At 37.8% G+C, this 13,208-nt stretch overlaps 1 protein-coding gene across 15 annotated transcripts in view; it reads right to left on the minus strand.

Moving 5' to 3' along the window:
- The window catches only part of ROBO2 (roundabout guidance receptor 2), a 1,069,237-nt gene that overhangs the window by 67,380 nt on the left and 988,649 nt on the right, over nucleotides 1-13,208 (minus strand). For all 15 annotated transcript variants that reach the window (XM_039387910.1, XM_039387922.1, XM_039387917.1 and 12 more), the window contains 3 exons: nucleotides 10,768-10,999; nucleotides 4,978-5,102; nucleotides 2,040-2,211 (listed from right to left, as the gene is read on the minus strand). In XM_039387910.1, coding sequence (XP_039243844.1) covers nucleotides 2,040-2,211; nucleotides 4,978-5,102; nucleotides 10,768-10,999 — 529 coding nt within the window. The remainder of the gene's footprint in view (nucleotides 1-2,039; nucleotides 2,212-4,977; nucleotides 5,103-10,767; nucleotides 11,000-13,208) is intronic.

The following is a 13,208-nucleotide window of genomic DNA, read 5'->3' on the forward strand; positions in this document are numbered from 1 at the left end:
AATACAATCATTCATTAATGTTTTCACATTCATTAGGATGTTTTGAGGTTTATTCATTAGCTCATTTTTAATCCATCCAATTAGTTTTTTTCATTTACTTAAATAAAAATAAAAAAATCCTGTTTTATGTTTTTGATTGCCAGTCAAACACTGAATGGTACCAACTCAAGTTTTCCAGAAATGGTATCACTTAAACACTGCTGCCTTTATCAAGCAAATTTATGGTCTGAGAAATAGCTCTCAGCAATTAATAATAAAAAAGGGGGTCTAAAGAAAAGGGAGACAGACCATATATGTAGTAACCACATCCAGCTTTGGGCCACCAAAAGGGAAAACAGAAATGAGGACAGAAATATAACCCAAACAGAAAGTACTCTCCTTTACTTTTAATGCAAAAGACTCTTAAATGTGCAAAGATGCCACCAGACAGACTTGTTGAAGCAGATATTCTGGGATCATTTTAGGAACAAATAAATATCACTAAGATAAATGAGATAAAATTAAGTCTCTAAATGCCAACCAATTTTTGTCTTTTCTTACTTTATTTACATCCTTAACATCCCTTTCCCTCTTCTGGCAGCAATACAGACCTCTCCACATTTAACTCTTCATTATACCAGTCATTTTTTTTGTAAGGAAAAATTCAGGATGAAGGGCTGTACCCAGATGTGAGGCTGAACATTCTGGGAATCATCCAATGAAGACCTTTGGTGCAAGTTTACCTCATATTAAATGACACAAGGCTACTCATGTACTTAAAATGCAACACACTTATGTGCTTTGCTGGAATAAGTGTAGTGCCTAGTTAGATTATTTCCTTAGTGAAATAGTAAAAGGAGGTCCTGCTCAAAGTGGATGCAGTGACAGACTAGTCTTACAATATCAATTATTGACACAGAGGTCCAATATCCAATCCTATTAGGTGATTTCTTACTTTCAGTTCTAGAAATCTTTTTTCCCTCTTTTCTTTGGCGTATCTTTGGCTGCCTTTTTCTAAAACCAGTGCTACCTCCACCTCTACTCTTGTATTTCTGTCTCCAGTGACAATATATTCAAAGTTGAAGTAATCTAGTTTCTGTTTTGATGAGTGGGGAACCCGAATATCATTAAACATTTAAGCAATGCTTAGGGGATGGCCTTTTCTAAAGGTCTACACATAACAGAATAGTCCATCTTTGGGACGGTGTGTTGACAACATTTTCTAGAAAGAAAATATTTAATAACAACAGAAGTCCCACAAACAAACAAAAGTATATTCAAGTAATAACTAAATTATGTCATACAGATAAAAGCAACAGAATTCCTGTATTATGTACTCAAAGGAGGTACTGCTTTGCATAGCTCAGTTCAGGTTTGCTAATTACGATTACTTCTCCTATTCTTCCATATTGTTCCTGCCTTTATGTTCTATATTTAGGAAAAATTTCAGAAGAAACAGAATCTGTGTTTCCCTCAGGTCAGGAAATCAATTCTGCATGGAAATCACTACTAAGAAATGACCATTTCAAAGGCAGGGATTATAATGCTACCTTTGCTCTCTATTTTGTCTAAAGGTCACTTACTCTTTGTCAGAGGACACTTGTCTGCTTGGGATACCTGAGAAACACTGACTTCAAATGTTCAGAAAACAACCATAAACAGTGCCTTAGGCACCAAAGGGATGAATAAGGCAATATTACAGTCATCTTAGCAGAGGGAAAAGGGAGCTCAGGCTGTTAGTTCCATAAATCCGTCAAGTTACAGAAGTGGTAAATTCATTAAAAGACCCACATTAAGCCAGTTCCACTAGACAATCTGCATTTTCTTTTATGTCTTGGGAACATACTTCCCTCCATTGGTTACAAGAACTCTGCATGAAGGGAAGGCACAACATCAGCAGGCAGTGGGACATTAAAAGCTAACTAACCAGCTCTATTCAAATCTTATCTTTTGCTCCGTGGATTTTTACGCTTCCAGAAGTGATTTATGAAAGCATTTCTGAAAGAAAAAAAAAACAACAAAACAGGTAAAACAAAACAACAGAACAGACAATCACTTACCAATTATTATGGGCTGTGGCTCACTTTTTACTCCCACACCTGCACTGGTGCTTGCAGCGACTTCCACGCGGTACTGAATACCTGGATATAGGCCACCTATTACTACAGACCGAATGGCTGCATCTACTGTTTTGTTGATATGAAATCGAGTCTCATTACCTAGGCACCAGATCTGGGACAAAAGTCGATGTGTTAAAATAGATGAAATTCTTCACACTCACACAATCGTGCATAGATATGACATATCAAAGCATTTCATGACAATCACTTATTTCAGGCTTCTTAAAAGTGGTACTGTCTGGGAATAGCTGAAATTAGAATGATTTAGCTCAGCAAACTGTGCCAGATTAGCACAGGACCAAGCCAGCTGCAAAAACTGCATGCAAATAACTCTCTGGACTCTGGCTCTCCATGGAATGCAAATTCTGTGGTTACACTTCTTAGAAGCCCAGACCAGATCATCCAAGTGAAAAAGATGTTATACGTTAACTAAAATCTTGTTCAGTAACATGATTACCACCAAACCTGTCCTTTAAAAAACCCACATTTTTTCCTTTCGGATTTTCCACTGAATAGCAAAAAGACAGCAAATAACATGAGAACAGGTTGAAACACTTCTTAAAGAACTAAAGAACAAACAATTTTCAAAATTCTTTCCAACTTCCTTTGGAATTTATGAAATGGAATAAGTACAGACTCACTTTTTACTGCTGCCTTTGTGATTACTTACATTGTTTAGGAATCCAGATATCAGTTCCTGATTCAATTACTATCTAATTAAACAGGAAAACCACCCTATAATCTCAACTGGCATTTTGTGATGAGAACTCTCTATGATTTCAAAGTGCTACATCTGTCTCTGCTATTTTTTCATAGGCTTCTCCAAAGAGGTTTCAAAACCAAGACCTTCTAGGGATACTTCTTCAGTTAATGTTATCTGCATATACTGCTTCTGTATTATTTAAAAATGCATTTACTACCTCTCAAGAAAATCAATGCACAAATACATCACATGTACACTCACATAACAATAATAGCAGAAGAAAGCACTACTGCTGGAACCACTGTCAGCAATCAACTGATGCATCTAAGCAACAGCAATGCTATCTTTACCCTTATTTTTGACCCTGCTTAGTGTTTTATCACATCTTCTCTTTTTTTTTTTTTCTTTTTTTTTTCCTGTGAAACACTGAGAAAGATTTGAAGGGAAAAAAACTCCTCTGTTTTCCTAAGCTCAATGAGATCAGATTCCCAGGTCAGAATGAATTAGGGTGAGAAACTGCTGCATTCATTCCTTTTCTCCTTATCTGTCCTGGTCTTAGTTTACAGCAGCTATGAGATGCCACTAATTAAAGGCATTTAATTCATAAATGAATTTACAGGTGCTCCTATGCTTGAAGTAGAATCAACAGATCTACTTTCAATTTGTCAGAAACTGTACTGTGAAACCTCATCAGACATTTTTTACTCAGGGAAGTATTAAACTGCAGCACAGTCCCAGCAACCAGCTCACTAATCAGGCAGCCACCTAATCTAACACAGAAGGGATGTAATAGGTAGTGACTCCAGCTGTTTTTATACACAGCCCAGAGGTCTGAGCACTCACCTGGAACATGGCTTTTATTAACCATCAGCCCTCTTTGTTTCATATCTACATATTTTGTGGTTTAGGAATGTACTTTACTTATTTGCTTGTAAGCCCTTGACGATTTATATTGACTTACATTGGAGTCAGGACCAAGATTAATTAAGCCAAGAGATAATTATTAATTGATATGAAAATTAGATCAATAAAATACTGGGATTAATAAATCTTGATATTGACTGAAAGCAAAACAAAGGAAGTCCTGTGCTAAACATAAATATTGTGAGTATTTACTGCATCTCTCTGACCAGGCAAAAAGGTGGAAGAAGTTGAACCAATTAGTTGATTTAAAAGTCAAGCATCTTCTCCCTTCTTCACGCTGTGTTCCCTCAAGTTACCCCATGGCCAAAAAAATTACACCTTTTCGTGTGAAATAAGCTGCACCCACCATTTCCACCCTTTGTGGAAAGCAGCAAGAAAGCTGCCCTGGACTTTTTCAATTAAAAATTTCACACTTGCTGTATAGGTCAGCCACAGCAAGGCTGATTTACCAAGCAGTGTGCTCCATGGTCACAAGCCTGCCATAATGCTGAACCTTGCCCAGTCATCTTCTCCATAGTCCTCCAACCCAATAACACTGCATTTCTTTCATGTTGTCAAAATATACTTGTGCCAAAGTGATCTCAGTATGGAATTATAGACTACAACAAAATTTAAAGATAATATAAAAGGAGTGGATACTTTGAGCTATCACAGAAACAAAGAAAAAGAATATACAACCCAATGGAAACAACTCTCATGTAACAAACTCTGGATAGAGTAGTTCTGTTCAACCTGTTCCTCAGAGCAAACAAGCCAGCATTTTAAGTTGTGAAGCTTGACAGAAATAGTACTTAGAAGAAGCCTTGTATTCTCCCAGAGCCACAGTCCTTGACTTTGCCCTTGAAGTGTTAGGAGTAGCATTTTTGCAGGGGAAAGAAAAGGTATCTTTCCTGCTAGCTTTTCTGCCAGATTAAAGGCATTCTAAGACAAGGACTTCACTGCCTGTCTTTAGAGTACAGAAGCCCTTAACAAAAAACTCCTCTTCTTTCCTTCTACAGCAGGGAAAAGTAAGAAAGAGAAGTACTGTAAACTAGCTGGAAATTACATCTCTCTTCCATGGTATTTTTTATTTTTAATATAACAGTAGTACTGCTTTAAAAAAAAAAAATCCATAAGCAGTCAGTCCTCTTTCTCCATATAATTACAAGGGTAGCTGTAAAAGCTGTCAGAATCTAAATCCATAAACGTGGCTACTGTTCAAGCAGGCTCTTTCCTTAAACACACAGCCCTTCCATTAGACATCATTTCTACCTTATACTCCTGGATGACTCCATTTTGGTGATCTGGAGGGGGAGGATCCCAGGAGATGCTGATGCTCGTGCTGTTGTGGTTTCCAACTGTCAGGACAGTAACAGACTGAGGAGGGGCACTTGGAGCTACACCAAGGAGAGAGAACAAACAGAAGCAAGACATTAATCCATTTGTTAGAGCACGAAGTCTGCTGAAACCCTGCAAGAGCAAGCAGGCAGTATAGAAAGTTCACACTCCCTGCAGGCCTAGGTATGCACATTTTGTTAGGCACTGTCAATTTTGAAAAATGCCTTTCTGGAGAGAAGCATAGAGCTGAATGACAATGTGGAATTTGTGGCAATGGAGAATCAATACAAATCACTCCTCATTTATTTATATTTAGCATTTCTTAATTTTGCATTGGAACTGGTCTCACTCTTGCCTTTGTTTCCCATAATAAACATGGATAGCTACATATATATCAACTAAGTCACGTGTGAAGCTGTTTCATCTGGCCTGAAAAGTGTTTTGGTTCTTCTTTCTCCACATAATAATAATAATAATAGGATGCTTTTCTGTTTCCTAATCATTCTTCGGGAAGACATTAACAGGTTTAAACATAAAACCTTGCATCTCTGAAGTGGAAAAGGGTTAAAGTGTTCATGGCTTTACATCAAATGTCAGTGAATAGGGCAGGTGCTAAGTTAGGTCAGATATATACTTATGTCCTTTTTTTCCCCTAAGCAAATTGCTTTCTCTTCAGAGGCCTGTTCAGTTCAACCATTCACAGCTGTTTGGCTGGTCACTGCATATCAAGGTCAATTCTACAAGACAATTGCTTGCCAGCCCTCCTAGTTGTCTAGAAGTGTGAAAAAAAAAATCATAGTTGTTAGTGATCAAGGCTATGCTGGCAAAGCCCCTGTTGCAGCTACACCAGCAGCAGGGTGGTTTTGTTGGCTAAGGACATGTGGATTGGGAAGTGAAGGAGAAGCTCAGCTATGGAAAAGTCCCTTCTGTGAGCATCTGCTGCATCTCCACGTGGAGTTCTCCCACCATAGCTACAGCTGCCAGGGCAGAGGGCTGGGAATATGGCCCTCCCCAGCCACTTAAAACCTCTTGCAGCCCCCCCTTGCCCTTCCCTTTCTTCCAAGTAAGTGTTGAAACACCACCACAGTGGCAAGATAAGTCACTGAGGTCGAGTGTATTGTATTAAGGTATGGTCCTTGGGGGGGAAAAAGTTATTGATAGCAACTGCTCTGAAATGGACCAAAAATCCAGCTATTCCATTTATCCCAGTCCATCTACCTAGTCTTCAACAAAACCAACAGAAAGAGGCTAGGAAAGAGTGAACTAATAAAGTGAGTATATATTGATACCTCTCCAGGACAATTTTCCAATTCACAGAAGACTGTCGCTTAGACACCTTCAGTTCCAGGGTGATGTCTTTGTGTTCAATAACTATTCATGGAATTTGTCTTCCATGTATTTGTCATTGCCTTTAATATTATCTTAAAACATTTAATATGAAATATGGATGCCGATTTTGAAGACTTATAGTAGACCTTGTACCAGAACCTAAAATATTTATCAGTCCCCCACCCCAGCTTCAAATCTAGATAGCCCTCTGGTTTTGGGCATCTCACATCCTGTGTTACAGCTCCCTGACTCCATTGCCCTGGTCTAGAGTGACTGAGCTCTATGGTAACAGGGTTCTACTCTTATCTTTAACAGATATCCTGAGTGCATGACCATGCTTGGACCACGCTTCTCAGAAAAGCCAAGACCTCTGGCATCTCTGTATTAAAGCCTGGCAGGTTTAACACAACCAAGCACAGCCACAGATATCAGAGGTATTCAAGTCTACTGAGCCAATTCAGATTTTCTTATTGTTCCCCATGACCTCTTTGAGACTGGCTGTGTTCCCACTTTGGAAGCTTCTCAGTACTTGACCTGGCACAGGCTCGGGGAGCTGAGCTCAATCTTAACCCTGATAACCCTGAAGAGTTGGAGTACTCTGTTGCAGGAAGGACATAACTTCAAACCAGGGTATCAGAGGTGGGGACAAGGGACCATACAAGATTATATCAGAAAAAGAAAATATTTTAGACAAAACATGAAACCCATACTACAGTCCCTGGAGGCTGCACATTTCGACAGCTACATTTTCAGAATCTGGTTCAGCTGCAAAGCTTGCAGAGCTTGGTATAGTCCTTGTGACCTTGCCTGATGCAGAGAAACAGTGCACTGGAGGGGAGAAATGGAGCTGTATTGTGGACAATTTGACTCTTAGCCAGCTCAAGCGAAGCACGGAAAGGTGGCCTTGGGCTACTCCTTGCAACTGTGCAAAGCATAAAATTGGGGAAGTTAATAGTTGCATTGTGTGTTTTATGGCAAGGGAAATAATTTGCCACACAGTAAAACAATTAGCATTTTACAAGTCTTCAAGATATTCAACAACAAAACCGTGAATAAATGTATATGTGTGTGATATTAATTAGCATATTTTAAATGAAAATAAAAATCATAAAAATGGTAAAGTTTAACACTGTATAACTCATTTTTGTTTTTAAGTACAATGGAACTTAAGTACAGTGCTCAAATGTATGCACTTTCATTACTCAAACAAAAAGGGCATTCAGAAATATAATTTCTTATATAGACATACCTGGGAGAATGGGGAGTGTGAATGCAAAGAAATGTAAAATGAATACCATACCCTTAAATTTAAAGAAAAACATACTGTATTCATTTATTTGTCTTTGCATTTAAATGCTATGAGTATTGTAGTTAATATTCTACCAGTACATGGTGGGGGTTTTTTGGAGGATATATGATAACTTGCAAGCAAAACTAAAACTGCAGCTGATGAATACAGCTGAAAGTATCATTTTAAGAGCCGGACTAAGGTGAGGAGGAACTGACAGACAGCAGCTGATAAAAGCTAAGGAGACTTCCATTACCAACTGTCCTATTTTTATGATGACAAACAAAAGACTACTCCAAAAAGTTATTCCAAGAGAGATTTAAAACAGTGGATGCAATTGAAAAAAAAAGTCATCTGTCTCTAGAGCAAGTATGAAGGAAATAGTGAAAGTGATACAATAAAATATTTGATTTAGCCCCTCTTTGTATGTGTGTACACATGTATGTATATAATAGTTCTGCTTCCTCTCTCTGATAATATCACTCTGTAAGCTGGCACCATGATATAAATTAAGCCTCTCGTCTGACACTGCTGCAGTTATTAAATAGATCACATTGAAAAATAACATTTTTAAAACCATTTTCTCATTTCCCTTGCTGCTGGTTTGTGGAGAACACCTTGCCTGCTTCTTGACAGGTCAATTATTCCAGTGCTCAGCTTCTTCTTACAGATATGAAAGAACCCAAATCGCTGCTCATCTTTTCCAGACGCAGGCAAACAGAATTCCATTTGTTACCTTCACAAGGCCAAAGAGGCAGGAGATGGATGGATACTGAACTGTGACAAATGCCTGATCTAGAGGAAAAGTCTAACTGCAGCAAAATTGATTTTTGGGGGGTAGGCCTCAGACGTAACATCGCATGTAAAATTCAATCCAGCAGAAAGCTGCCACTACCTTCTGGTCGTACTTCGCCTTTATCAGGGCTATTTGTTTTGATGTCACAAAAAACTTCCAACACGCGTATCACTCTTCCAAATTATTTTCTAAAAATAGCATAGCTGACATTTTTTAAAAGTCAAGCCTAAAAAAGCTCATTTTCGAAATGGAATCACAGGCGACACAGCAAGTGGGATACCTCTAAATAGACTGCCATCTTTCTTCAGTGGATGAGAAGCAAACCACTTTCATTAAACATTTAGTCGGTGCTATTTTTGAAATACACGAACACCCATATAATTACAAGGATAACATGAGGAATTAAAGGAAATATCTGTAGAACTGCATCTACCCAATGCCTTAATTTTCTCATGGAAGTACTTAATTTTATCACCCAGAGAAGAGGAAAAATTTTTTACAGGGGCTGACATTTGTCAGGTGATAATACTACATGTTCTAGGCTGACTTTTTTTGAGAAGAGATAGTTGTAAACAGACTCCTTGAAGGTTATATTAATCTACAAAGCAGATCCTTGGCTGTGAGTTATACATATCTGTGGGCATGAAATTTTTTTAAATCCTCACTATGTGGAAAGCTATTCCACATCAACAAAGTGTCCTTTAAGGTAAGAAATTACCTGACAGGCTCTGCTGGTAGCTGAGGTTTATAAAAGAGAATGTCATTCCTCAAGTATTTTATAGAAATAGACAGGAGGTATAAAATCTTCTCTTTTTTTTCAGTAGTTCCTAATTTACCTTTAGCAAGAGACAGTTAGATGAAGCTAAATAAACATCAAAAATCAATTGAAATTGGACAAGAAGAAAATCTGCTAGTGAGAGGACAAAATCCTACATTTTAACTCTAGGAAAGCAGTTTCACCTGTAGAAAGCTTTTTACAATTTTCTTTCTTTTTTTTTTTTTAAAAAAAAAAGCTTTGTTCAGACTGCTGCAAAGATATTCTTTACCAACTGATTTAGGCTTTACTGTTTGAACAAAGAACTGGGAGCCACAAAGTCTCCAATTCCAAATGAGACTTGAGTAATGCCTTCCTACATACTCTTCTACGTGTTGCAGAGCAGTGAATTTCTTCGTCCATAATGTGCAAACTCCAACCAAGTCATCTTCAGGATTACTTACATGTTGGGCAATAATCATAACAAATCAAAGAGAAAAGTGAGTAATAAGCAAGTCTGTTCTAGAATTAAAAAGTACTTGGCAATCAACACTAAATTAAACCTCAGGAGACCACTGTAAATGATTAAGATGCGCCTTCAATAGGAAGGAAAGAGTGCACTTAGAACCCTTTGAAACCATATGAACATTTTGAAGCTTCACCAATATTTCTCTTGTTTTGAAAAAAAATATAGAAAAAAATCAGTGAAACAGAGAAAATAATTCTCATTGTTATGACCATCTTGCATTTACAGGAGAGATTCTCCAGGCAAAGGCTGCATTAGATAAGTAGAAAGACAGGTTTCTAAGAGAAAATTACTAAAATTACTTATATCTCACCTCACTCCCTCTACTTTTCAAATCAAAACCAGAAGCCTTGGAGTTCATAGACTTTAGCAAAACTATACACAGGCTGTATGCTACAGATACAAAAGCCTGAACAACTCAGTAGTGTAAACTGTTTACTATGTCTGAATTCTGCCTGTTTCAGAGAGGCTTGAAAGGTGCTTAAGGAAATCCTCCAAAGGGCTGAACAGTGCAGTTTCATGAACAGTGTGAAGTGGCATCCCCTTGAGACTGGAGTTCCTTCAGACCAGTTAAACATGTGTCCTTCTCTACTCCCCATTTCCCAACCAACTGTTCATCTGCACTATTATCCACTGAGAAAGATGTGTTTAATATCAAACGCTCATCTGCAAAAGCTTTCATTTGTTTTTTTTCAAAGTGCAGACCAAACCCTCTTATTGCAGCAGCAGTGGTTATAAAAGAATGGCTGCAGCACACACTTTTTGGAAGACCCAAAGCCATCGCTGCATTAGAAGGATGTATCAACTAAAACAATAAAAGACTGACCCGGTGCTTTCTTGTGGAACACTTAAAGCACAAAACTAAACATTATGTCAAATTCTTACCTCGCCTGTGTATCTAAAAAACAAAAATCACATGGAGGAAATAGAGTTGAACAAATGCATACACACCATAACCAAATGGTCACTGTTCCTTTCACCCCCCAGTGCCAGGTATGGAAGCCTGTTGCTTTTCTGGCCGTTTTACCAACCTTCCTCTGTGGTACGAGCAGATTTGGATTCACTGTCCATTCCTTGGAATTCATTGAAATAAGGGCGAACCTTTATTTCATAAGTGACCCCCTTCTTCAAGCTGACGAGGACAGCACTGCGCTCAGTGGGGACTTTGACCTCCAAATTCTGCCACACAGCTGGAGAAGGCAGGCCAGACGTTTGGCGGTACATCACCCTGTAGCCCTGAATAAACTGGGACTGGCGGTCAACCTGGAGATGACATTAAATAATATAGCAATAAACATATTAGAGTTGAAAAAGAAACAACCTGCATAAAAAGAAAACAAAACGTTTGCCTAGGATACTTTTGCCCTCATCGAAAAGAGAAAATTAACATTTGGCGCTGAATTTAATAATCAAACTGCTTTCTTGTAAGTCACTCTTGACTAATTGTCTGCAAAGTACATTTGTCTCACATTACTTATTACAGAACATTTCTTTCTGCTTTGCTTTCTCCAGCTCTGTATATCATGGCAAATACCACCTAAAATCATAAAACAAGGCCCCACCCCTGCAACAAATCATGAAAAGGAAACTTTGGCATAAGGTTTGCTGCATGTAAACTTACTGAGCATGTCTTGGCTACTGATGTGCTGAAATATGAGAAGAAAAGAAAAACAAATTCTTCTCAGAAAAGGACAAGTCTTTGAAGATACGCTGCATGCTTACAGTTAGTCCACTACTTGGCTCACAGCTCATGGGATGCACAGGAAAATAAAATAAACATAAGACAGATGCAGAGAAAACAAATTCCAAAGACATGTCCTGTTTCTTGCATTCACAGTCTGAGCAGTCTCTTTGCATCCTGAGGTTGTGATGCTTTCAGGCCATCAGATGGAGATGGAATGTTGGTTTTGGTTTATATTTTATTTGTTGCTAGGCAAGCAGAATTCAAGATTGGACCCTGCACAGAAGTTTAACAATTTTAATCTATCATAAATATAAATAGGATTTTTATTTGAAGAAAAATTTTACATGTGTTTTATCTTGGAGAGGTTGCATGCATTTTTTATGCATGCAACAAAGAAACAAAGAAAGCAAACCCTGGTGATTTTAGCTATTATGATGCTTGGATTAATTCTGCCTGTAAAAAACAGTCAAAACAATTTGATGTATAAAACTAAACCAAATCCAGCTGCTTCTGTAGCCATCAAATAAAGAGCAAAGAAAGAGCACCACAAACAACAAGACTATACAGCTGGGTGTTTGGTAAACCTCTGGGTTATAACTAAGATTCAACAAGTAGGATATCTCTTGTGTTCCTGTCCATTTGCTAGCTCAAAGATATTCCAAAATTAGAGATACATTTGTTTGACTTCTCTTAAGAATAAATGAATTTAAGGCTGAAAACACAAACCACAGTCTATTATGCTTCTCCTGTAATCTTGTTACAGTTTATTGAGGCATTCAGAGGGGACACAGACTCTTAGACATTAAAAAGCAGGGCAAGCAAGAAGAAAGCTTTATTTATGAAAGCAAGGCAGAAATGTCTTTCATCAAAACTGTCACTGTTAAAAACCTTGCAACATATGTTACAACAACATTAAGCTTGCATTTTATAAACTTCTCTATGTTCACTTTAAGTGAATTTATGCACTGAAAGAGGGATATAACTCACAATAATAGCTTGTTAATACCGAAAGAATCAAGCTGTGTTTTTAAGAAGAACATTAAGCAGCTGTTTCCAGATGAAGGGAGTCTGTAAATCAGAGTAAATTGTTTTTATCCATGTTTGACTTTGATTAACTAAATGTTTTACGGACATAAAGACTTCTATGAACCCCGCGTTTACTACAAAATTCAGCAAAAATAACACTTTCGTGCACTTTGCAATACAGATCCTTAACCTAAATTACAATATAGCATTATGATGTTTAATAATCAAACATCAAGTTTGATTCCTGCCTAACTTCTGAGTTAGAAGCTACACTGAAAAATGGCATAACTTTCTTAGAACATTCCACTTTTTCTTTGCTGTGTGTTCCAGCTCTGCTGACTGCTGCCTAGTGGAGAACAACTGGAAATTCAGAATTGACGAGGCTGAACACTGTGTGTTGCTACAAAACGGAACGGAAAGTGTTTTGTAAAGCACAAACGCAAGTGCACCCACCAACTCACTGAGAAGAACTGGACCCCTATAGTTACACTATATGCCTATAGTGTAACAATTTTGATTGCATTACACTTCTGTATCTATTTGTGTATAGGTAATATACAAATTACCCATACACGTATTTTCCTCCTAGACTTTTAAGTTCCTAACCTGAAAGACTAAACAATACAAGGGTTATGAAAATAGGCACAACAAGGTTGACATGTTTATGGGTGCTACAAACTAGCTTGATTTGGGGCTCACAAAATTTTCACAGAGCTTTCAATTAGAAGTTAAATTACAACTGGGTTGAATGATCTGCCCGAG

Source organism: Pipra filicauda, unplaced genomic scaffold (assembly GCF_003945595.2).
Source record: "Pipra filicauda isolate LSUMZ 115617 unplaced genomic scaffold, ASM394559v2 scaffold59_size3379749_pilon, whole genome shotgun sequence".
NCBI lineage: Eukaryota > Metazoa > Chordata > Aves > Passeriformes > Pipridae > Pipra > Pipra filicauda.